The 17,216-nt window shown below is 47.2% G+C and overlaps 1 protein-coding gene across 4 annotated transcripts in view; it reads right to left on the bottom strand.

The window, feature by feature from the left end:
• PAFAH2 (platelet activating factor acetylhydrolase 2) overlaps nt 1-17,216 on the bottom strand; it is a 30,843-nt gene that overhangs the window by 10,171 nt on the left and 3,456 nt on the right. For all 4 annotated transcript variants that reach the window (XR_013337992.1, XM_077775701.1, XM_077775699.1 and 1 more), the window contains exons 2-9: nt 14,472-14,612; nt 13,338-13,491; nt 12,676-12,772; nt 9,408-9,476; nt 8,442-8,583; nt 7,630-7,743; nt 3,153-3,244; nt 1,414-1,584 (exon numbers count right to left, since the gene is read on the bottom strand). Coding sequence is in view for 3 of the 4 variants with exons in the window: in XM_077775699.1 (XP_077631825.1) it covers nt 1,414-1,584; nt 3,153-3,244; nt 7,630-7,743; nt 8,442-8,583; nt 9,408-9,476; nt 12,676-12,772; nt 13,338-13,491; nt 14,472-14,612 (980 nt within the window). In the remaining variant the exon portion in view is untranslated. The remainder of the gene's footprint in view (nt 1-1,413; nt 1,585-3,152; nt 3,245-7,629; nt 7,744-8,441; nt 8,584-9,407; nt 9,477-12,675; nt 12,773-13,337; nt 13,492-14,471; nt 14,613-17,216) is intronic.

Genomic DNA, 17,216 nt, shown 5'->3' with positions numbered 1-17,216 from the left:
CGCCGGCCATTCCTACGTCATTATAAACCACCGCACTGTGGCTTTTCTGTGGTGATTTTTGAGCCTTCACAAAACATATCAGCTCCTCCTTCTTCAGAAATGTACCACAGAGTAAAGAGGAAAAGGAATCCCCTGTCTTTATTTAAGTAATCAGAAAAGTGAGGGCAAACGCTTGTAAAAGAGGTTTTCTGGGTTAGAATTTAAATTCTCTGATATCAAATACATTTCATTCAAAGATGAAGTTCTTGGCAGATTCATTCTGGGCTACTGCTCACAACTAAATGTACTAGTCCATTCAATGAGGGAAGAAAATCTAAATGCCAAACTCTGGTTGTTAATCATGCAGGAAGACTGACTTTAAAAAGAAAATGTTATTTGAGGCACATGAAAAAGTGTAAAGAATAAACACACTGGATATCCAGCACTGGGTTTAAGAAGTGAGACACTGCCAACAGTTAAATCACCCCCTTCCCAACTGCTCTCACCTCCCTTCCCACCATTATACTCAATCTGACTGGTTTAGGGAAATTGTCAAGCTGGCATGAGATCAAAGGCCAAGGGGAGGGCTGGCCCTCAGAAAGACAGCCTGGCCAACGTGAGCAAGGGAAGTACTGACTTCCGAGCGGACTCCTAGCATTCCAGCGCTTTGGTCTTAGCGTTTCAACTATCTGAGTGATTCCAAGGGCCCATGACACATAGTTACCCGTCATCTTGCTAAAATAGAACGTGGGATCCTTGATGCCTGTGCTGTTAGGCTCTGTCAGGCTCGAGTGCAGGGCAGAAGCAAGTCAGAGATCAGTCAGTGAGCCTCAGCCCCGCGCCTGAACTGTGCGCCACTTACAATCTACGGTACGTTATCTGAAAGTCACCCAAAAAATTTTATTTCTGTGAAATAGGGGTCCTGAAAGAAAACTGTCTGATAGTGCTAGAAACGGAAGTGAAGAGAATATGGTTTCTCTTGGGCAGAATATAGATGGTTTGGGGAAGGTATCTGAACTTAGGTATTCAAGGTCTCCCAAAGTCTATCTTGTGAACGTCGAAGGTCTACTACATGTACAGTCTTCAAAAGACTCGATAAAATTCCCAAATGAGGTTTGAGATCTCTGGAGTCTACCCAGATCCACACTTTTCCTCTCCCGCACACATTCCCACAATACCCTTTTCCAGAAAGCAACAGGTAAATCCTGTCATCAAGTCATATAAGCTAGTAAAGGAATTGCTGTAAGTGGAGCAAAGTGGCAAAGGACAGATACGAAATCCTAACAGAATGAGTAAGGCTTCGTGTTTCAGGAAGTATTTAGGTACTATATTAACGGGTAGAGCTTATGGATCCTGTAGGAGACATTAAGAGAGGCCACGGCTGGGTAGCAAAGGGAGAGGACACTGGGGATGGTGACCCTGGGGCTTACTCACAGGACAGTTATGATCCTGGATTGTTCATGCTGAGCACATATCTTCTTCATCAAGTTGACACTCTCCATTGTCTGGAACTTCTCAGCATTGATAAAGAACACAGGGCCTCGAGCCTTGGGGTAAAAGTCATGTTCCAGAGGAAACATCCAAGCATCCAGAGCCACAGCACACCTGTGACGGGACCAGACATTTGGAATAGCCATGTAGAAACCCAGGTAAGAATAGTTAAGGTAGAGGGGGGAAGGGGCAGGGTTCTTCCATTCAGTGGGACAAAGACTCAGAAAGCCAGGAAGGGGGTACCAGGGCCCAGACACTTCAGTTAGGATCTTGGATGGAGATCAGTTTTGTGTCACCAAAGATCTTTCTAGATTTTAAACTCACTGAGAGCAAGGGTCAGACCTTCTCCCGGATCTACTCAGGTCGCTGACTTGAGTTACTCAGAAGGTCATTCAACATTTGTTGAGTACCTACTATGTGCTTAGCCCTGTGCTGTGGATTCAGAGATAAATGACACAGTTCTTGCTCTCAAGGAGTTCCCAGTCTAGAAAGGGAGACAGAACGGACAAGGTAACAAAATACAGCTTAGTGTGCTGACTGCACAAGGAGCTATGTGAGCCCACAGTGTGCAAGCACGGGAGGTCACGAAAGCCTCCTTGATGCCACAACTCAAAGACACGGCCAGCGTGTCAAGCAATAATCTGTCACCTGGGGCAAAACTAAGGCCCCAAGATTAGCACCCCACCCCCAAAGTCCCTCCAGTCTTCTCCAGATCAGTGAAGGACATTTATCTCCCACTGAAATGATGTATACAACAATGAAGAACCTGAATTCTCTTTCCTTCACCTCATACATCACCAAGTCCAGAAAATTCTAAAATATATCCTGACTCAATCCATATCTCTCTATCCTGTCACCTCTGTCCTAATGTAAACCCATCACCTCTGACCTTGACTCTGAAATAGCTTTCCTCTAACTAGGTTTTCAGTCTAGTCCTGCTACAGTCCACTCCTCACACAGGAGCCAGAGGGATCTTTACAAGTGTAAATAAGATTCTTCTTTGGGCAGAGCTGGGGGGGGGGGGGGTGCTGCCTCAGGAGGAACATGCAACTCTTGATCTTGTGGTTGTGAGTTTGAGCCCCATGTGGGGTACAGCAATTAGTGTAATAAATAAAAACGAAACTAAAGTAAAATAAAGATTTTTCTCTGCTTAAAATCCTTCAATGGTTTCCCATCATACTTGGAATAAAATTGAACTTCCTTACTGTGGCCAAAAGGCCCTGTGATCTAGCCCGTTTATCTCTCTGATTACATCTTGAACCACTTCCCCATCACTCACTGTGCCTCTCCCACACTGACACAGCAAGCTTCTTTCTACCTCGGGACCTTTGCATTAGCTGTTCCCTCTTCCTAGAATGACCCCCTAGACCTTTATATGGTTGGCTTCTTTATTAAGTCTTGGCTTCTGTCACCTTCTCAAAAAAACCTCCAACGACTCTGGCATATCGGCCTCTTACTTTCTCCACGGCACCTGGGTGCTGGGATGTGATTGTTAGCTTGTTTCCTCCTCCGTCTCCTCCCACATGAACGTAATTCCATGAAATCAGAGACCTTGTCTTCTTGTTCGCCACTGACGCCTCAGCCCCCAAAACAGTGTATAGCATATAACACTTGTGTGACTAATATGCGCTGAATGAATGAATGGTGCGTGGAGCTCACAGAAGCATCGCTGGGAAACTCACCGGAATTGGGTCTCCTTGGCCAAAGCCAGGATCGCCGTGCTCCCACCAAATGAATGTCCCATCACGGCCACACGGCTCATGTTGATGCCGCCCTGAGGAAAGCGGAGAACTGAGCCAAATCAGAAAGGCGGGGCTGCTTTTCCAGGAATTCTTTAGGGCAAGAGGCAAAGAGTGAGACAGTGATGCGGAAGCAGAGTACACAGAGTACAGTGGGTGAGCTCCCGCCTGCACATTAGGAATCTCTTGCTCCCTGGAGAGCAGCCAGGCAGGCAGTCCCCCCAGGCCGAACAGCTTTCTGGAGTCAGGAATTCTGAAAACTATGTTTTTCATCTGTCCTTTTGTAATCATACTGCCTGTGACACCTGGACCAGGGGAGACATTCAAAGATCTACAAATAAATGAAGGGGCAGAAATGATGTGATTCCACGCTGACCCATCGGTGTCAGAGCCAGGTAAGAACACACATGGTCTTCGGGCTCTTGGTCCCCGCCTTACAGCCAGGCCAGTGGGGTGACAAGGACAGAACACAGAGCTCCTGGCCCCTGTCCACTTTCCTCCGAGGCGAGGCGTGCTCACCCAGAAACAGACTCAGGTTCTACTTCCTCTGGGCATCTGTTCTGACGTTTCTCCAGCAGAGTCTGGTTGCTATAACATGGTCTGCAAGTATCTATTTCTGGTTGTCCACAGAAGCCCGCAGGGCTTGAGTATATAAAAGCTGCTGCAGCTGCTCGCGAAGGGGCTCAGAAAATCTCTCTAGCCCTTGCTGCCTGGCCTCTTCTCTGCTCCTGTGCTCTCCTCTGCTCTGCGCAATTTCTAACCCAAGGCTCTGTATCTAAATTCCCCCCTCTCGCTCAGCACCTTCTGACCAACTGGGCTGGTGGCCACTTCACCTTTTTTAAATAGGTTAATTTCATTTATTTATACATCCCTAAAATCAGGAGTATATAGTGAAACCGCCCATGTACCACATTCCCTTGTCCCCAAGCTGCCCAACGCCCACCCCCAAGCGGGTAAGTTTCTTCAGGGTCTTTGCTGAGTTTGCTGAGGCGCATACAGGTAAATGTGACTCTATAGTCCCCCAGCTTTTTACCCAAGTGACGTTGTGTCTTTCCTTTGTGCATAATAATATTAGTACATAAACACCTTCCTTATCCTTTCTACAGTTACATTGGGTTTCATCATGGCATAGACAGTTGGCTGATCACCAAATCTTCTTCTTCCTGGACAGATAGCTAGGCTCTATGTCCAAGCAGTTGATGTGGCCCTGGGACCGAGTTCTAGCCAACGGCATGAGTGTGAAAGCGGTATCTCCACTTCCAGGCCTGGCCCATAAAAAGTGCTTCATACAAATCTCCACACCCTTTCCAATGCCTGGACTGCTACTGCACATGATGGAGTTGGGTTTCACAAGCGGAAGAGGGTAGAACTGCGAGCTGAGAGGAGCCTGGATCCCTGAGTTAGCTCCCGCATGGGAGCACCCATTTTCAACTTTACTTGGGAGACAAGTAAATTTCCACTGTGTTGAGCTACTGAGATTTGGGACTTAGGAGTTACAGTAATTAACATTCCCAAAACGAATACATCCATTATTCCATAATCTATTAAACCACTTCCCTTACTGGAGAACACATAAGATACTATCAAGCTTTGGCTATTACAAACAACAGTGGAAAGAATAACCTTGTACATACATGACACTGCATGTGTACAGGTATCTATAGAATAAATTCCGAGAAGTGGGCGTTGCTGGGTCAAAGAATACGTGCATTTGTGCTGTTGATAACTATCGCCAAACTGCCCTGCATGGGGCAATCTGCACTCTCTACTTCCCCCAGCTTTGCCAACAAGAGTGAGTAATGAACTTTCAAATCTCAATCTGATAGACAAAAATGTTCTTAGCTTTTTTTATTCTGTAGTTCTCCAAAATATAACAATCCAACTAAACTCTAGCCTGCCCAATGCCGGTCTTAAGCTCATAGACGTGCAGCCCTGCACTTTAGTGTCGGGACCCTGCTTGTCCGGTGGGGGTTGATGACATTCATCAAATAGTTGGTAAAGAACTTCAGATCTCTACCTTACCAACTGGCCATCCAGGCAGATACTCTGCCCCGGAGCACACTACTAGAGATTTAAAAGGTATTCTTTAAATTTATTTTATTTTTATTTTAAAGAGAGCCACAGTGGTAGGGGAGAGGGGTGGGGGGTGGGAGGTAGAGAGTGGGAGACACAGAGAGAGAGAGAGAGAGAGAGAGAGAGAGAGAATCCCAAGCAGGTTCTACATGGGGCTCAATCCCATGACCTTGGGATCATGGCCTGAGCTGAAATCAAGTAGAACGTTCAACTGACTGAGCCACCCAGGTGCCCCTAAAAGGCACTTTGTAATGAGGTTTGGGGGCACACAGCACAAACTTTGGGATCCAAAAGCCCCAGTTTGAAATCTACCACTTACTTAGCTGCATCACCTTGGGTAAATACTTAGTCTCTTTGATCCCCAGTTTCTTTCTATGTAAGAGATAACGCTAACTGCATAAGTTTGTGTGAAGGGCTCTCATCACAGTAAGTACTCATAAGAAATTAGTTGTTATTTTTTATATATATACATACACTATTCTCACCTTGCAATGGAATATTACATAACTATTAAAAATCATGCCATAGAAAAATATTAACTGGCATAGGACAACATTCAGACTATTTTGCTAAGTGAAAAACAAAGAACATAAAAAAGTTTGTATTAAATGATAACATTATGGTTTTGAAATATGTATACACATACCTTATGCATTTCAAAAGAACTAGGAGGCCTGCGGAACCTGGGAGGCTCTGTGGGTTGAGTGTCCAACTTTTTTTTTTTTTAATGTTTTATTTATTTTTGGGAGACAGAGAGAGACAGAACGTGAGCTGGGGAAGGGCACAGAGAATGAGAGAGGGAGACACAGAATCCGAAGCAGGCTCCAGGCTCAGAGCTGTCAGCACAGAGCCTGATGCAGGGCTTGAACTCATGAACCATGAGATCATGACCTGAGCCAAAGTCGGACGCTTAACCAACTGAGCCACCCAGGCACCCTGAGTGTCCGACTCTTGATTTCAGCTCAGGTCATGATCCTAGGGTTGTGACATGGAGAATGGAGACTGTGCTGAGCACAGGCCTGCTTAAGATTCTCTCTCTGCCTCTCCGCCTGCTTGCAGGCTCCCTCCTCAAAAATAAACAAATAAATAAATAGATAAATAAGTAGAAGAACCGGAAGGACAAACATCAAAATGTAAAAAAACTTTTTTTCTTCATGCTTTTGTGTGATTTCTTGGTAGTCTAAATAGAGCCTGAGCAGGGTGCCCGGGTGGCTCGGCCGGTTGGGCGTCCGACTTGGGCTCAGGTCATGATCTCACAGTTCCTGAGTTCGAGCCCCTTGTTGGGCTCTGTGTTGACAGCTCGGAGCCTAGAGCCTGCTTCAGATTCTGTATCTCCCTCTCTCTTTGACCCTTCCCTGCTCACACTTTCTCTCTCTCTCTCAAAAATAAGTAAAACATTAAAAAAAATTTTTTTTAAATAGAGCCTGAGCTATCTTTGAAATTAGGTGGGAAAGACTGGGGGGTTGGGAATGTATCTTCACCGGCAGCAAATTCCACAGCCAGAACAGTTGCTATCCTCTCGGGAGGATTTCTGAGAGCCCCCCAAGGGAAGGAATTAGCCTGCGGTAGACACAGCCTGTTTGTTGGTCGACAGCCCTTCCTCTGGGGACCGAACCATCTCTTCTTTATCCCTGTGGCTCTGGAGGGCTGCCAGTCCTGGCGCTCAGGTTCCCCTGACCCAGAAGTAGGGGTAGAACCAAGGCAAGCCAATCTGCCCCACTTACAACTGTCCTGGCACAGTAACTGATCCAGAAGGGACACGTAACCCAAGCAAGGGTCACGGCCTTCCCGGAACAGTGGCGGCCAACAGAATCTCTTTTCCTATTAAATCCAGAGCTGAATTGAAATACATGCTTGGGGTGGGGTGTCTGGGTGGCTCAGTAGGTTAAGTGTCTGATTTCGGCTCAGGTCATGATCTCACGGTTTGTGAGTTTGAGCCCTGCATCAGGCTTTCTACTGTCAGTGCAGAGCCTGCTTTGGATTCTCTGCCTCCCTATCTCTCTGCCCCTTCCTTGCTTTGCTCTCTCTCTCTCTCTCTCTCAAAATAAATAAATAAACTTAGCAACATCTTTCTTGACTAACGGGGGGTGTGCCCTGAGAATGGGGCTCACACACACAGAGTGGAACTGAGCCAGGAGAAGGAAGAAAAAGTGCCAGAGCTTGGATGACAACGTCTGAGACCCTGGATCTAGCTACACTCACCTGAAGCCAGTCAGCCTTGGGTCTTCCCACTTACTTGAGCCAATAAACTCTCTCTGAATTGAAGCTAACGAGTTAGGTTTCTGTTCTGCGTAACTGAAGTCCTGATGAATGCACGTGCTCAGGGTCATACCAACGGCCACCATACCTTCAAGGTCATCAGATCCAACCCGCCAGGCAAGATGTTGAGGACGGTCTGCCCCGCAGTGACCTCCTGCAGGATCTTCAACACCCGTGTACACTCGCTTACCCTCTGATGCACCTGCAACACAGTCCCGGTGGGAGCTGCAACACTGGACAGTTACCCGGCAAGGACCTCGCTCTCCAACAGAGCCGAGGAAGAACGCAGGGCTAGCGTGCCCACCCACATCTCCGCAAGCACTGGGCGGGGGGTCCACATCCTGAGAAGGGCCCAGCCAGATCCTAGCAGCTCACAGAAGCACCTCCTAACAGTGCGCTGCCGTGCAGATTCTACCCACCTCCCCACGGGGGCGCCTAGAGGACCAAATAAGACACCTACGAAAGCGCCTCGAACACAAAAGAAACAAGAATGTTTTTTAATCAACCCGGTACTGGATTCCACTGGCCTCTTTACAACACACATCTATGGCTTTGGTCCGTCTGGCACTTACCTGCCCCTACTTCGCCCTGACTTTTGAGGATCGTGCTCCCCTCAAATCTAGCCCTGTACTTCGGATGGGAATTTCCCATTTGGGTACTTCTCCCCAGTCTAAGAGCCTCCCTCCAGGGTTTTTCATGTTGCAGCTCGAGGCAGGTGTGACGACTGGAAGGCAGCCCCCAAACAGCCCCATTGTCTCAGATGGGGCGCTCACACATACGCAAGCTCAGACTGTCATGAGCTGCGGTTCTAACCTCACAAGGGAAGCCAGAGTGTAGATAAGACTGTAGTAGGAGGTCGATGGGCTTAACTCTCCCTTCCCCAACCGGCACCGAGCCTACCTGGCAATTGCGGACATGGAACTCCTTCTCTCCTTCTTCAATCTGACGGTGAGGGATCCATTCCTCCCCCAGCGACTCATTAGTGAGCTGATTCTCCTCTGGGGCCTGCTTGCAGAAACAGGTGGTCGCGGCTGACCCGTCCCTGAAATACACATGCCACCAGAGAAGTCAGAAGATTTCTCCTCAGCTTATTTCTCCCCTTTACCAAATCCTCCATTTCCGCCAAGACACCCTAGATCAACTTTCAGCTAGCAAGGAAAAAGATCTGGGGGCATAACTAGGAGAGGAGAAAAAACATGGATTTTGAAGACTGCTGGGTTTGAACCCCAATTTAGCAATCTTCGTTTCCTCACCTTTAAAATGAGTATAGGGGCAGGTCACCTGGGTGGCTCAGTCGGTTAAAGCGTCCAACTTAGGCTCAGGTCATGATCTCTTGGTCTGGGAGTTCGAGCCCCGCATCAGGCTCTGTGCTGACAGCTTGGAGCCTGGAGCCTGCTTCAGATTCTGTGTCTCCCTCTCTCTCTGACCCTCCCCCGCTCACACTGTCTTTTCTCTCTCTCAAAATAATAATGAATAAACATTAAAGAAAAAAAAAGACTCTTTAAAATGAGTATAGGGACGACTGGATGGCTCAGTCGGTTAAGCGACCGACTTCAGCTCAGGTCATGAGCTCATGCTTCTTGGGTTCAAGCCCCGTGTAGGGCCCTGTGCTGACAGCTCAGAGCCTGGAGCCTGCTTCAGATTCTGTCTCCCCCTCTCTCTGCCCCTCCCCCGTGCTTGCTCTCTCTCTCTCAAAAATAAACAAAACAATGAAACATAAAAAAAGATTTTTTTTTAATGAGTATAATACCTTTGCATGGTTGTTGTGAAGACTAGAAATACTATCTCGATACAGGTCTAGCCTATATCCTAGCCAACGGTAGGCATCCAAGCCATGATAGTTCGTTATGACCGTCATCCCCTCACCTGTGTTCTGGAACAGCCACCACAAAGCCATGGGAGGCCAGCTCCATGCAGAAGGCTGAATACAGTGTCCTAGTGATGCAGGAAGGAAGGAAGGGAAAAGTCAAAAGAATTGCCCACCTGCAGCCCCCAATCCAACCTTACTTGGCTACTGACTATCTCAAAAGACTGAATGGAGGAAGCTTCATTTCCAACAGCCCTCCTCAAGGTGCCTTCTTGGGCCAGCACACCACTTGTCTCCTCAAGGCTCCAAGAAGCATGTGGAAATTGATCGATGTTTTCAACCCCATACTAACCTGGACTCATCTCCTCTACCCACCCCTGATACAGTTTAGCTACTTCAACCATCACATTTTTACAGTGTATATGTTGTATGTCTCCCAAATTTGTTGGTCAGATCCTTGAAGACAGACACTCTGGCTATTTCTGTAATATGCAAATATGCCCCTGTGATTTACCATGCGAATTTTTGTCTGTCCTCCAACTTCCCAGAAAAAAAAGCAATACCGCAGACGCTGTTCACTGCCTACTCTAAACACTTATTTTTCCCTCCGCCTTAGTAACAGAATCCAATTGTCAGCTGAAGATACAGTTATGCCATCAATTATGACATCTCCCAGACTCCCCTGCAGCTAGGTTTATCCATGTGACTAAGTTCCAGCCCAGCAGCAATAGAGATACAGTACTACCCTCAGAAGTCATTAAAGTTCTCTAGTAGATATAGATAGATAGATAGATAGACAGACAGACAGATTTTAATGTGTACTTACTTATTTTTGAAAGGGGGGGCAGAGAGAGGGAGAGAGAAGCCCAAGAGCAGGCTCTGTACTGATAGCGCAGAGCCCAATGCACAGCGCAAACTCACAAACTGTGAGATCATGACTCAAGCTGAAATCAAGAATCGGTCGCTCAACTGACTGAGCCACCCAGAAGCCCTGATAGATGTTTTAAAGTGAAAACAAAACAAAACAAAACAAAAATCCCCCCCAAAATGAAAAGACAGGTGGAATTTTAATATTATATTTAACTCAATAGAGACAAGACATTATCATTTTGACATAGAATCAAAATGTCCAAATTAGGGACACCTGGCTGGCTGTTGGCAGCATCCTACTCTTGATCTCGGGGTCATGAGTTTGAGCCTTTGAGCCCCATGCTGGTGTAGAGATTACTTTAAATAAAAAGAACATCTGAATTAATGAAATATTTTGTTCTTTTCTTCCATATGAAGTCCTTGAAATCCATTGTATACCTTATACTTCAGCACATCTGTTTAGACCAGCCATATTTATAATATTCAAGAGCCACATGTGGCTAAAAACTACTAGAATGGACAGAGCAGCTCTAGTCAATGGGACTAAATAGCTGTGTTGTACAGAACTTTCTAGAGAGTTCTCCCTTCCTATTGCTTGGACTGTGGGTGTAAGGGCAGGAGCCAAAGCAGACACCCAAGGTCATCAGATAGCCTTAGAAATGGAAGCCACACAGACATGGCAGAACAAGACGATAAAAGAAGACCTTAAAGAATCACACATGGGGGCACCTGGGTGGCTCAGTCAGTTAAGCATCCGACTTCAGCTCAGGTCATGATCTCGTGTTTTGTGAGTTCGAGTCTCGCATCAGGCTCTGTGCTGACAGCTCAGAGCCTGGAGCCTGCTATGGAGTCTGTGTTTCCGTCTCTCTTTGCCCCTCCCCTACTCACGCTCTCTCTCTCTCTCAAAAATAAATTTAAAATTTTTTTTTAAATTTTTAATTAAAAAATAATAATCACACATATTTAATTTATTACAATTATAAGTACTGAGAAGTACTGGATATTATCTTATGAAAGCACATTACTGAAAAACTTAAACTAATATAGTGCAGGGGTCAAGATGGGTGTCCCTAAAAGTGACATCCAAACTAAGACCTTAAGGGTCATTTGGAATTAGCCAGGCAAAGATGAAGGGGCTGGGGGGCCAGGGAGGAGGAGAGGAGCGGAACAGCAAATCTTCCAGGCAATGGGAATAGCCATAAAGCACAGCACAGATACATATTTCTGCCTCTGAGGCAGAAAATAACATCGTGCTTCTATAGAAGTGAAAGGTCAGTTTGTCTCGAGAGCTGGAGTGTGGCAAGTAGTAGGAAACAAGGCTGGAAACTTTGTCTGGCACCTGCATCCAGGTAAGACCGTGACAAGAACTGAATTAAGTTCAGAGGACCATTACAAAGTGTCAGCATGGAAGCGACAGTCATTCATTTATTTAGCAAATATCCATTGAGCACCTACCATCTGCCAAGAACTGCTCTAGGTGCTGAAATGACTTGGTCCTATCTGCTTTTAAAACAGTTCTCCCTGGCTACTGTGTAAACAGTTGTTTAGGGAGTGGGAAGGCAAAAATAGATACCTCAGAGATGTGTGACCCTCTAGGACATAAGCCAGACTTGTATGTTGATAATGAACATACAGGCAGAATCTTCACAAATTTAAATAGAACACACGGACTATAGTTATGAAGCCATGTAACACAGCAAGGTGTAGAAACCAAGCTTCCTGGGAAGAATTCTGAATGGATACTGACTTACAAAACTCAGGCAGAGCCTACCCAAGTCTGGTAAGAGAGATCTTACTGCTCGCCATCTCATACTCCTCGACATAGAGAAACAAAGAGAACCGCATGTGCGAACGCTTCCGGGTGCTGGTCTAACTGAATCCTCCCAAACCATGCCGTGGGAGCCGCATCCCCATCGGGGAGATGATGAAATCTGGGCTCGGAGAGTTCTACCACCGTCCCAGCCTCCTGCTGAGCACGGGGGCCATGGCTGAGATTCGCAGGTGAGGCTCCGAGCCCATCTTACACTGTGTCAGGGCCAGGCAGAGCTGTCCCTCCGCGCACACTGAAGAAATTACTCTGACTATAAGGCGTAAACTCTTTTCTAATACTTCTGTGCTGTTATATAGAAAGAGGGCTAAAAGTATTTATTTTATTTCTAAATGTTTCTGTTTAAAGAACTATAAATAGAAAATAAATTACGTTTATTTCATTACAAATGCTGAACATGAGAAGCGAAGGATGTGAAGCCTGCTGAGAGACTTCACCAGGCGCAATGGGCTCAGGAGAGGCCTTCAAGGGAAGAGGGACCCCATGAGATGGAAGGAAGCACACGGGAGATAAGATAGCTGGCAGGTAGGTAGAAATGTCTGTTTCCCTGCCTTTGAGAAGAAGTTCAGGCCCAGCTGCTATCACCGGTTGAGGAATATGACAAATTTGGGGGCAACAGAAGCTCTTACCTGAAGGCTCCCATGCCATGGGAGAAGATGATCAAGGGGTATCCAGAGTCCTTTGTCTTAAAGGGGCCATTCCAGCTCACAGGCAGGCGACAGGATCCTAGCAGAGACATGGGCTATAGAACCTGTGGCTGCCCCAGATCCGTAATCCCAAGGGCGGCCTGGGAATGGGCACACGCGTGGGGACGTATGCCCCTTCTCACTGCAGAACCATCTCTTGCCCCTGAGCAGTCCAGGGCAAACAATCACCTTTCCTTTCCCCTTCCCTTCCCTGGAAAGCATAAATATAATAGAAAAGGGGAAGATAAACACAACAAGTACTGAACAACCCCAGAGGCCAAGGCAGTGGGTAGACGTCCTAATGGAGCCTCTGGGGAACATGGATGATTCAGTGAGACTTTCCCCGGAGACAGGAAGAGTTCAGGAGGAACTATAAATGAGAAGGTCTGGATTCGAATCCAGGACAATCTAACTCTGTAACCAAAGCTCTTAGGTATATAATCCTGTCCCAATTCCCCACGCCGCGCTGGCTGATGCATGCCCCATGACAAGTGGGCTGGAAAATGCAAACTAATGGTACTGTGTCCGCCTAGGGGTCTCTCTTAGGAACATAACCAAGAAGCTGGGAAAGCATCTGGGGGGGTGGGGGGGAGACCAGCCCTTACCCACAGCCAGGTTGAGCAGCAACGCCCCCCAGCGCTTGTTAAACCGCAGGTAATCGGCCAGGCCAGTGCAGTACTCATAGCGGGGGATCCACAGGGGCTGCTCCGTGGTCTCCTCTGACTCTTCGCAGGGGTAGAAGAGCCGAAAGAAGCTCCCCTGTAGGAAAGAAAAGAGCAACTGCTCAGAGCAAGAAGCCTAACTCTGCTAGATTGCCCAACGACACAGTCCGTGGGTATCTGAGGCACCAGTGGAGCACGGCACCAAAATGGGGAACTGAAGCTCTAATTCGTAGACCTGAATTTTGCACTCAGAAAATCCAGAAAGATGCAATTTTATTTTTAGCATACATGCATGGCTTATGTGATTTCAAGTAGCCGCCTAGATTTTGAATTACACCTGGGGGCACCAAAATATTTTCAGTGCATGGATTAGAAAGATTTCAATCTGGTCCTGAGCCCAGGCCTGGAGGAGCCCCGGGAATGAGATTAGCCCTCGTGCTGGGGCGGGGGTGGGGGCGGCATCGCCCAGGCCAGTTCTCCAGGCTGGCCCTTAGGAAGCGGCAGCACACTCATTTTACACTAGGGTAAGGGACTAGGGACTAGGTGAGGGCTTAACAGGAAATATGTGCCTCTCTCAAGAGAGGGGGAGTCCAAAGGCCAGCAGAGAAGCACCTAGGAACTGATGGAGCGCAAGTCCAGAACCAAAGCAGGAAGGAAAATGGATGACAGCAGGAGAGAGAGGAGTACATCTTCCAACTCAGGTCAGGGAGTCAAAGGCCAACAGCACATGACCCATGGCTCCTCCTCTCATACCTTCAGATTAGCAGGAGACTGAAGACCTTTCCAGGATCGGGCATCCGCCCTCAAGACAGGGCAGCAGGTCTGAGAGCTGCCCCTGGAGCCGGAGCCCCCTTTTCCTCCTAGCTGGCAAAAGAACCTATCTCTGGCTACTGAGAGGTTTCCAACTCGAGAGACAAAGACAAAGGTCGGGGAAGACAGACTTGGGGGCTCCATCACCAAATCCAGACCAGCTCTCAGTTTCCCCACTGAGAATCACACCATCAGAATGGCTACTGATAAGTCACGGTGCAGGAAAAAGCAACAGAGACGTGTGGGGACGGAGCCGGAGACGCTTACCTGGAGACTCTGACCTTCCATCACATCCCCGCAGCCTACGAGGTGGGGTCCTGTGACAGGTGGAAAGCCCACGGACTGGTTGACCCCCATGTCATCACCGGCTGAGACAAACAATGACCTGGGCCGTGCTGAACTTGATGGCTGAGGGTGGAACACAGAAGAGCCTCTTGCTGGTTTCCTTTTAGCTTCCTGTTGCTTCTATGTGTCATCTGCTACTTGTGTCCACTGCTCCTTATCACCCCATCTCCTTGTTCAGTCTTCCGCACCATCTACTGTGCTACCCTAACTTTGCCAAGGGTTAAGGGCTGCCGTGTTGTTGGGAGCAGGGTGAAGAGATGGTTGGGGAAAGGAAAGAGAGCTTCCATCTTCCTCAAAACTCACTGCCAAGTGCTTACTCAGCACCTACTATGTGCCCTGCTCAGCAGTCACCTCTGCAGAGAACATAACCCAGAGCGTGTCCTCACGAGGCTAGGAATGACAACTAAGATGTGTTACTGGCTGTGTCAGCACTGAACTAAGCTCTTTACATACAGTAGGTCATTTCGTTCTCCCCACAAGTCTCTGAAGAAGGTCCTATGAAGACCCTGCTTATAGATAAGGAAACGAAGGCACAGAAAGGTTGAAGTTATACTGCTTCCAGGCAGTAAACCCAGGTCTGTCTAATCCAGACCCGAGCTCTTACCACCTACCAACCCTGCCTGTGGGGGCACTCGGTTCCAAGTTTACAAAAGCACGGACCTAAACTATGGACTATAAAGGAGGCACTCAGGCCGGGCTTTGAGGTATGAGGAAGAACTGGAGGCAGGGGAGAGGAAGGAAAGCGTTTCTACAGAGCAAGAAAGGGCAGCGACGGGGAAGAGTACGATGTGGCAGGAGATCAACCAAGAGCCTTGAACGTGGCAGGCGTGTGTGCTTCTGACTAGCCCACGTTCCAGGAACTTGGCTGCTCCCCAAGCTGGAGCTAATGTCATTGCTTCTATCCCTCTGCGGCCTCATCATCACCAGCAGCATCGTCATCCTTATACCTACGGAGTGCCAGAAAGGACATCAAGTGCTTTACTGTATGATTAATTGAAAAGCCGAGATGAGGAAACTGATGCTTGGGTTGTTTACCCAAGAGCGCACAGCTAACAGAGCCAGGATAGTCGTGGGCAATGTGGCTCTAACAGTGGAGAATATGGCCAAACTTCTCAGTATGCACTTTTTCTTGCCCTCCTATGTGATCTGGGTGGGGCTGCCCTCGCCTTCACTTCTAGAGTTGGGCCTTAATTGAGCTGAACCGATCAGCCCTTGGGTGTCCTCTGGTCAGTATCTAGATGAAGAGTGGGCATATGACATAGCTGGTCCATTCAGAGCAAAGCTCAGGAATTTTGATGCTTGAGGACAGAAAAGCTCTTTCTTGTTTTGAGCTAGAGTGATGTGTAGATATGAAGCCTTGGAAGGTTGCAGCTGCTTTGCGACTTCAAGGGTGAAGCTACCAAAGGAGGAGGGGTAGTAGAGGTGAGCAAATCAGAGAAACAGGAGTCCTATCTGCGAAGACATTAAGAATCTCTTAATCTCTTAAAATCAGGGGCAGTTCAGTCAGTAAAGCGTCTGACTCTTGATTTCGGCTCAGGTCGTGATCTCATGGTTCACGAGGTGCATGAGATGGAGCCCAGTGTGGGGATCGGGCTCACACGTGGAGCCTGCTTGGGATTCTCTCTCTCTCCCTCTCTCTGTGTCCTTCCCTCACTGTGCTGTCTCTGTCTCTCTCAAAATAAATAAATACACAAAAAAAAAAAGAAAAGAAAAAGAAAAACTCCTTGTGGTGATGGTTCTAAGACTTGGGATCATTTTCAGATGGGGATATACAAGCGACTCATTGATTTGCACAGTCTTCTGAGACTGTTAAGCAGATTACTTCCATCAGTATTGAGCCAAGAGTTGAGGCTGAAGTCACCATTGCAGATGCTTAAATCAACCTCTTTAATAAATTATCAGTTGTTAAAAAAAAATCTCTAGATTAGACTATATATGAAACAACTGACCCACTCACTCCTAGACTTTCCAGTTACGTGAGCCTATAAATCCCCTTTTTATTTAAACTGACTTTAAGATTTCTATTGCCTGAACCAAAAGCATCTAAACTGATATGCTAAGTCCTGGCCCCACATTTTTCATCATTACGCTATTCTGTGTTCTTTAAGATACTCTATGATGGACCAGAAAGTTCAAGTCCAAGTGTGTCTAGGCAAGAAGAGGCCATCAATCCTCCCCCACCATCCATAGTATATACATGTGCTGCTGATGAAGAAATCAAGGCCCTAAGAGGTTAAGTGAACTGTTCATCACAAGTGTAACTATTATCACACACAGGTCTCCTGGTTGCCAACCTCCAACCATCTGGTCCCATGGAAAACCCAATAACGGATAATCCGAATGTCATTCTATTTAATTTTGGAATATAATGAATGATTTTCTTTCTACTACTCTGTAGTAGTAGAATCCAATTCTTTTTATTTATTTCTTTTTTAAATGTTTACCTTTGAGAGAAGAGAGTGCGAACGGGTGAGGGAGAGAATCCAAAGCAGGCTCCGTGCTATCTGCGGATAACCTGACAGGGGGCTGAACTCACAAACTGTGAGCTCATGACCTGAACCAAAATCAGAGTTGGACGCTCAACCGACTGAGCCACCCAAGCGCCCGAGAACCCAATTCCTTTTAAAAAGAAACTGGGCTCCTGATGTAGTCAGTGGACTGGTTAGC

The sequence above is a fragment of the Crocuta crocuta genome, unplaced genomic scaffold, assembly GCF_008692635.1.
Source record: "Crocuta crocuta isolate KB4526 unplaced genomic scaffold, BGI_CrCroc_1.0 scaffold127, whole genome shotgun sequence".
Classification (NCBI taxonomy): domain Eukaryota; kingdom Metazoa; phylum Chordata; class Mammalia; order Carnivora; family Hyaenidae; genus Crocuta; species Crocuta crocuta.
Note: the sequence above shows the minus strand (reverse complement) of the source record. Positions and strands in the feature narration are given on the sequence as shown.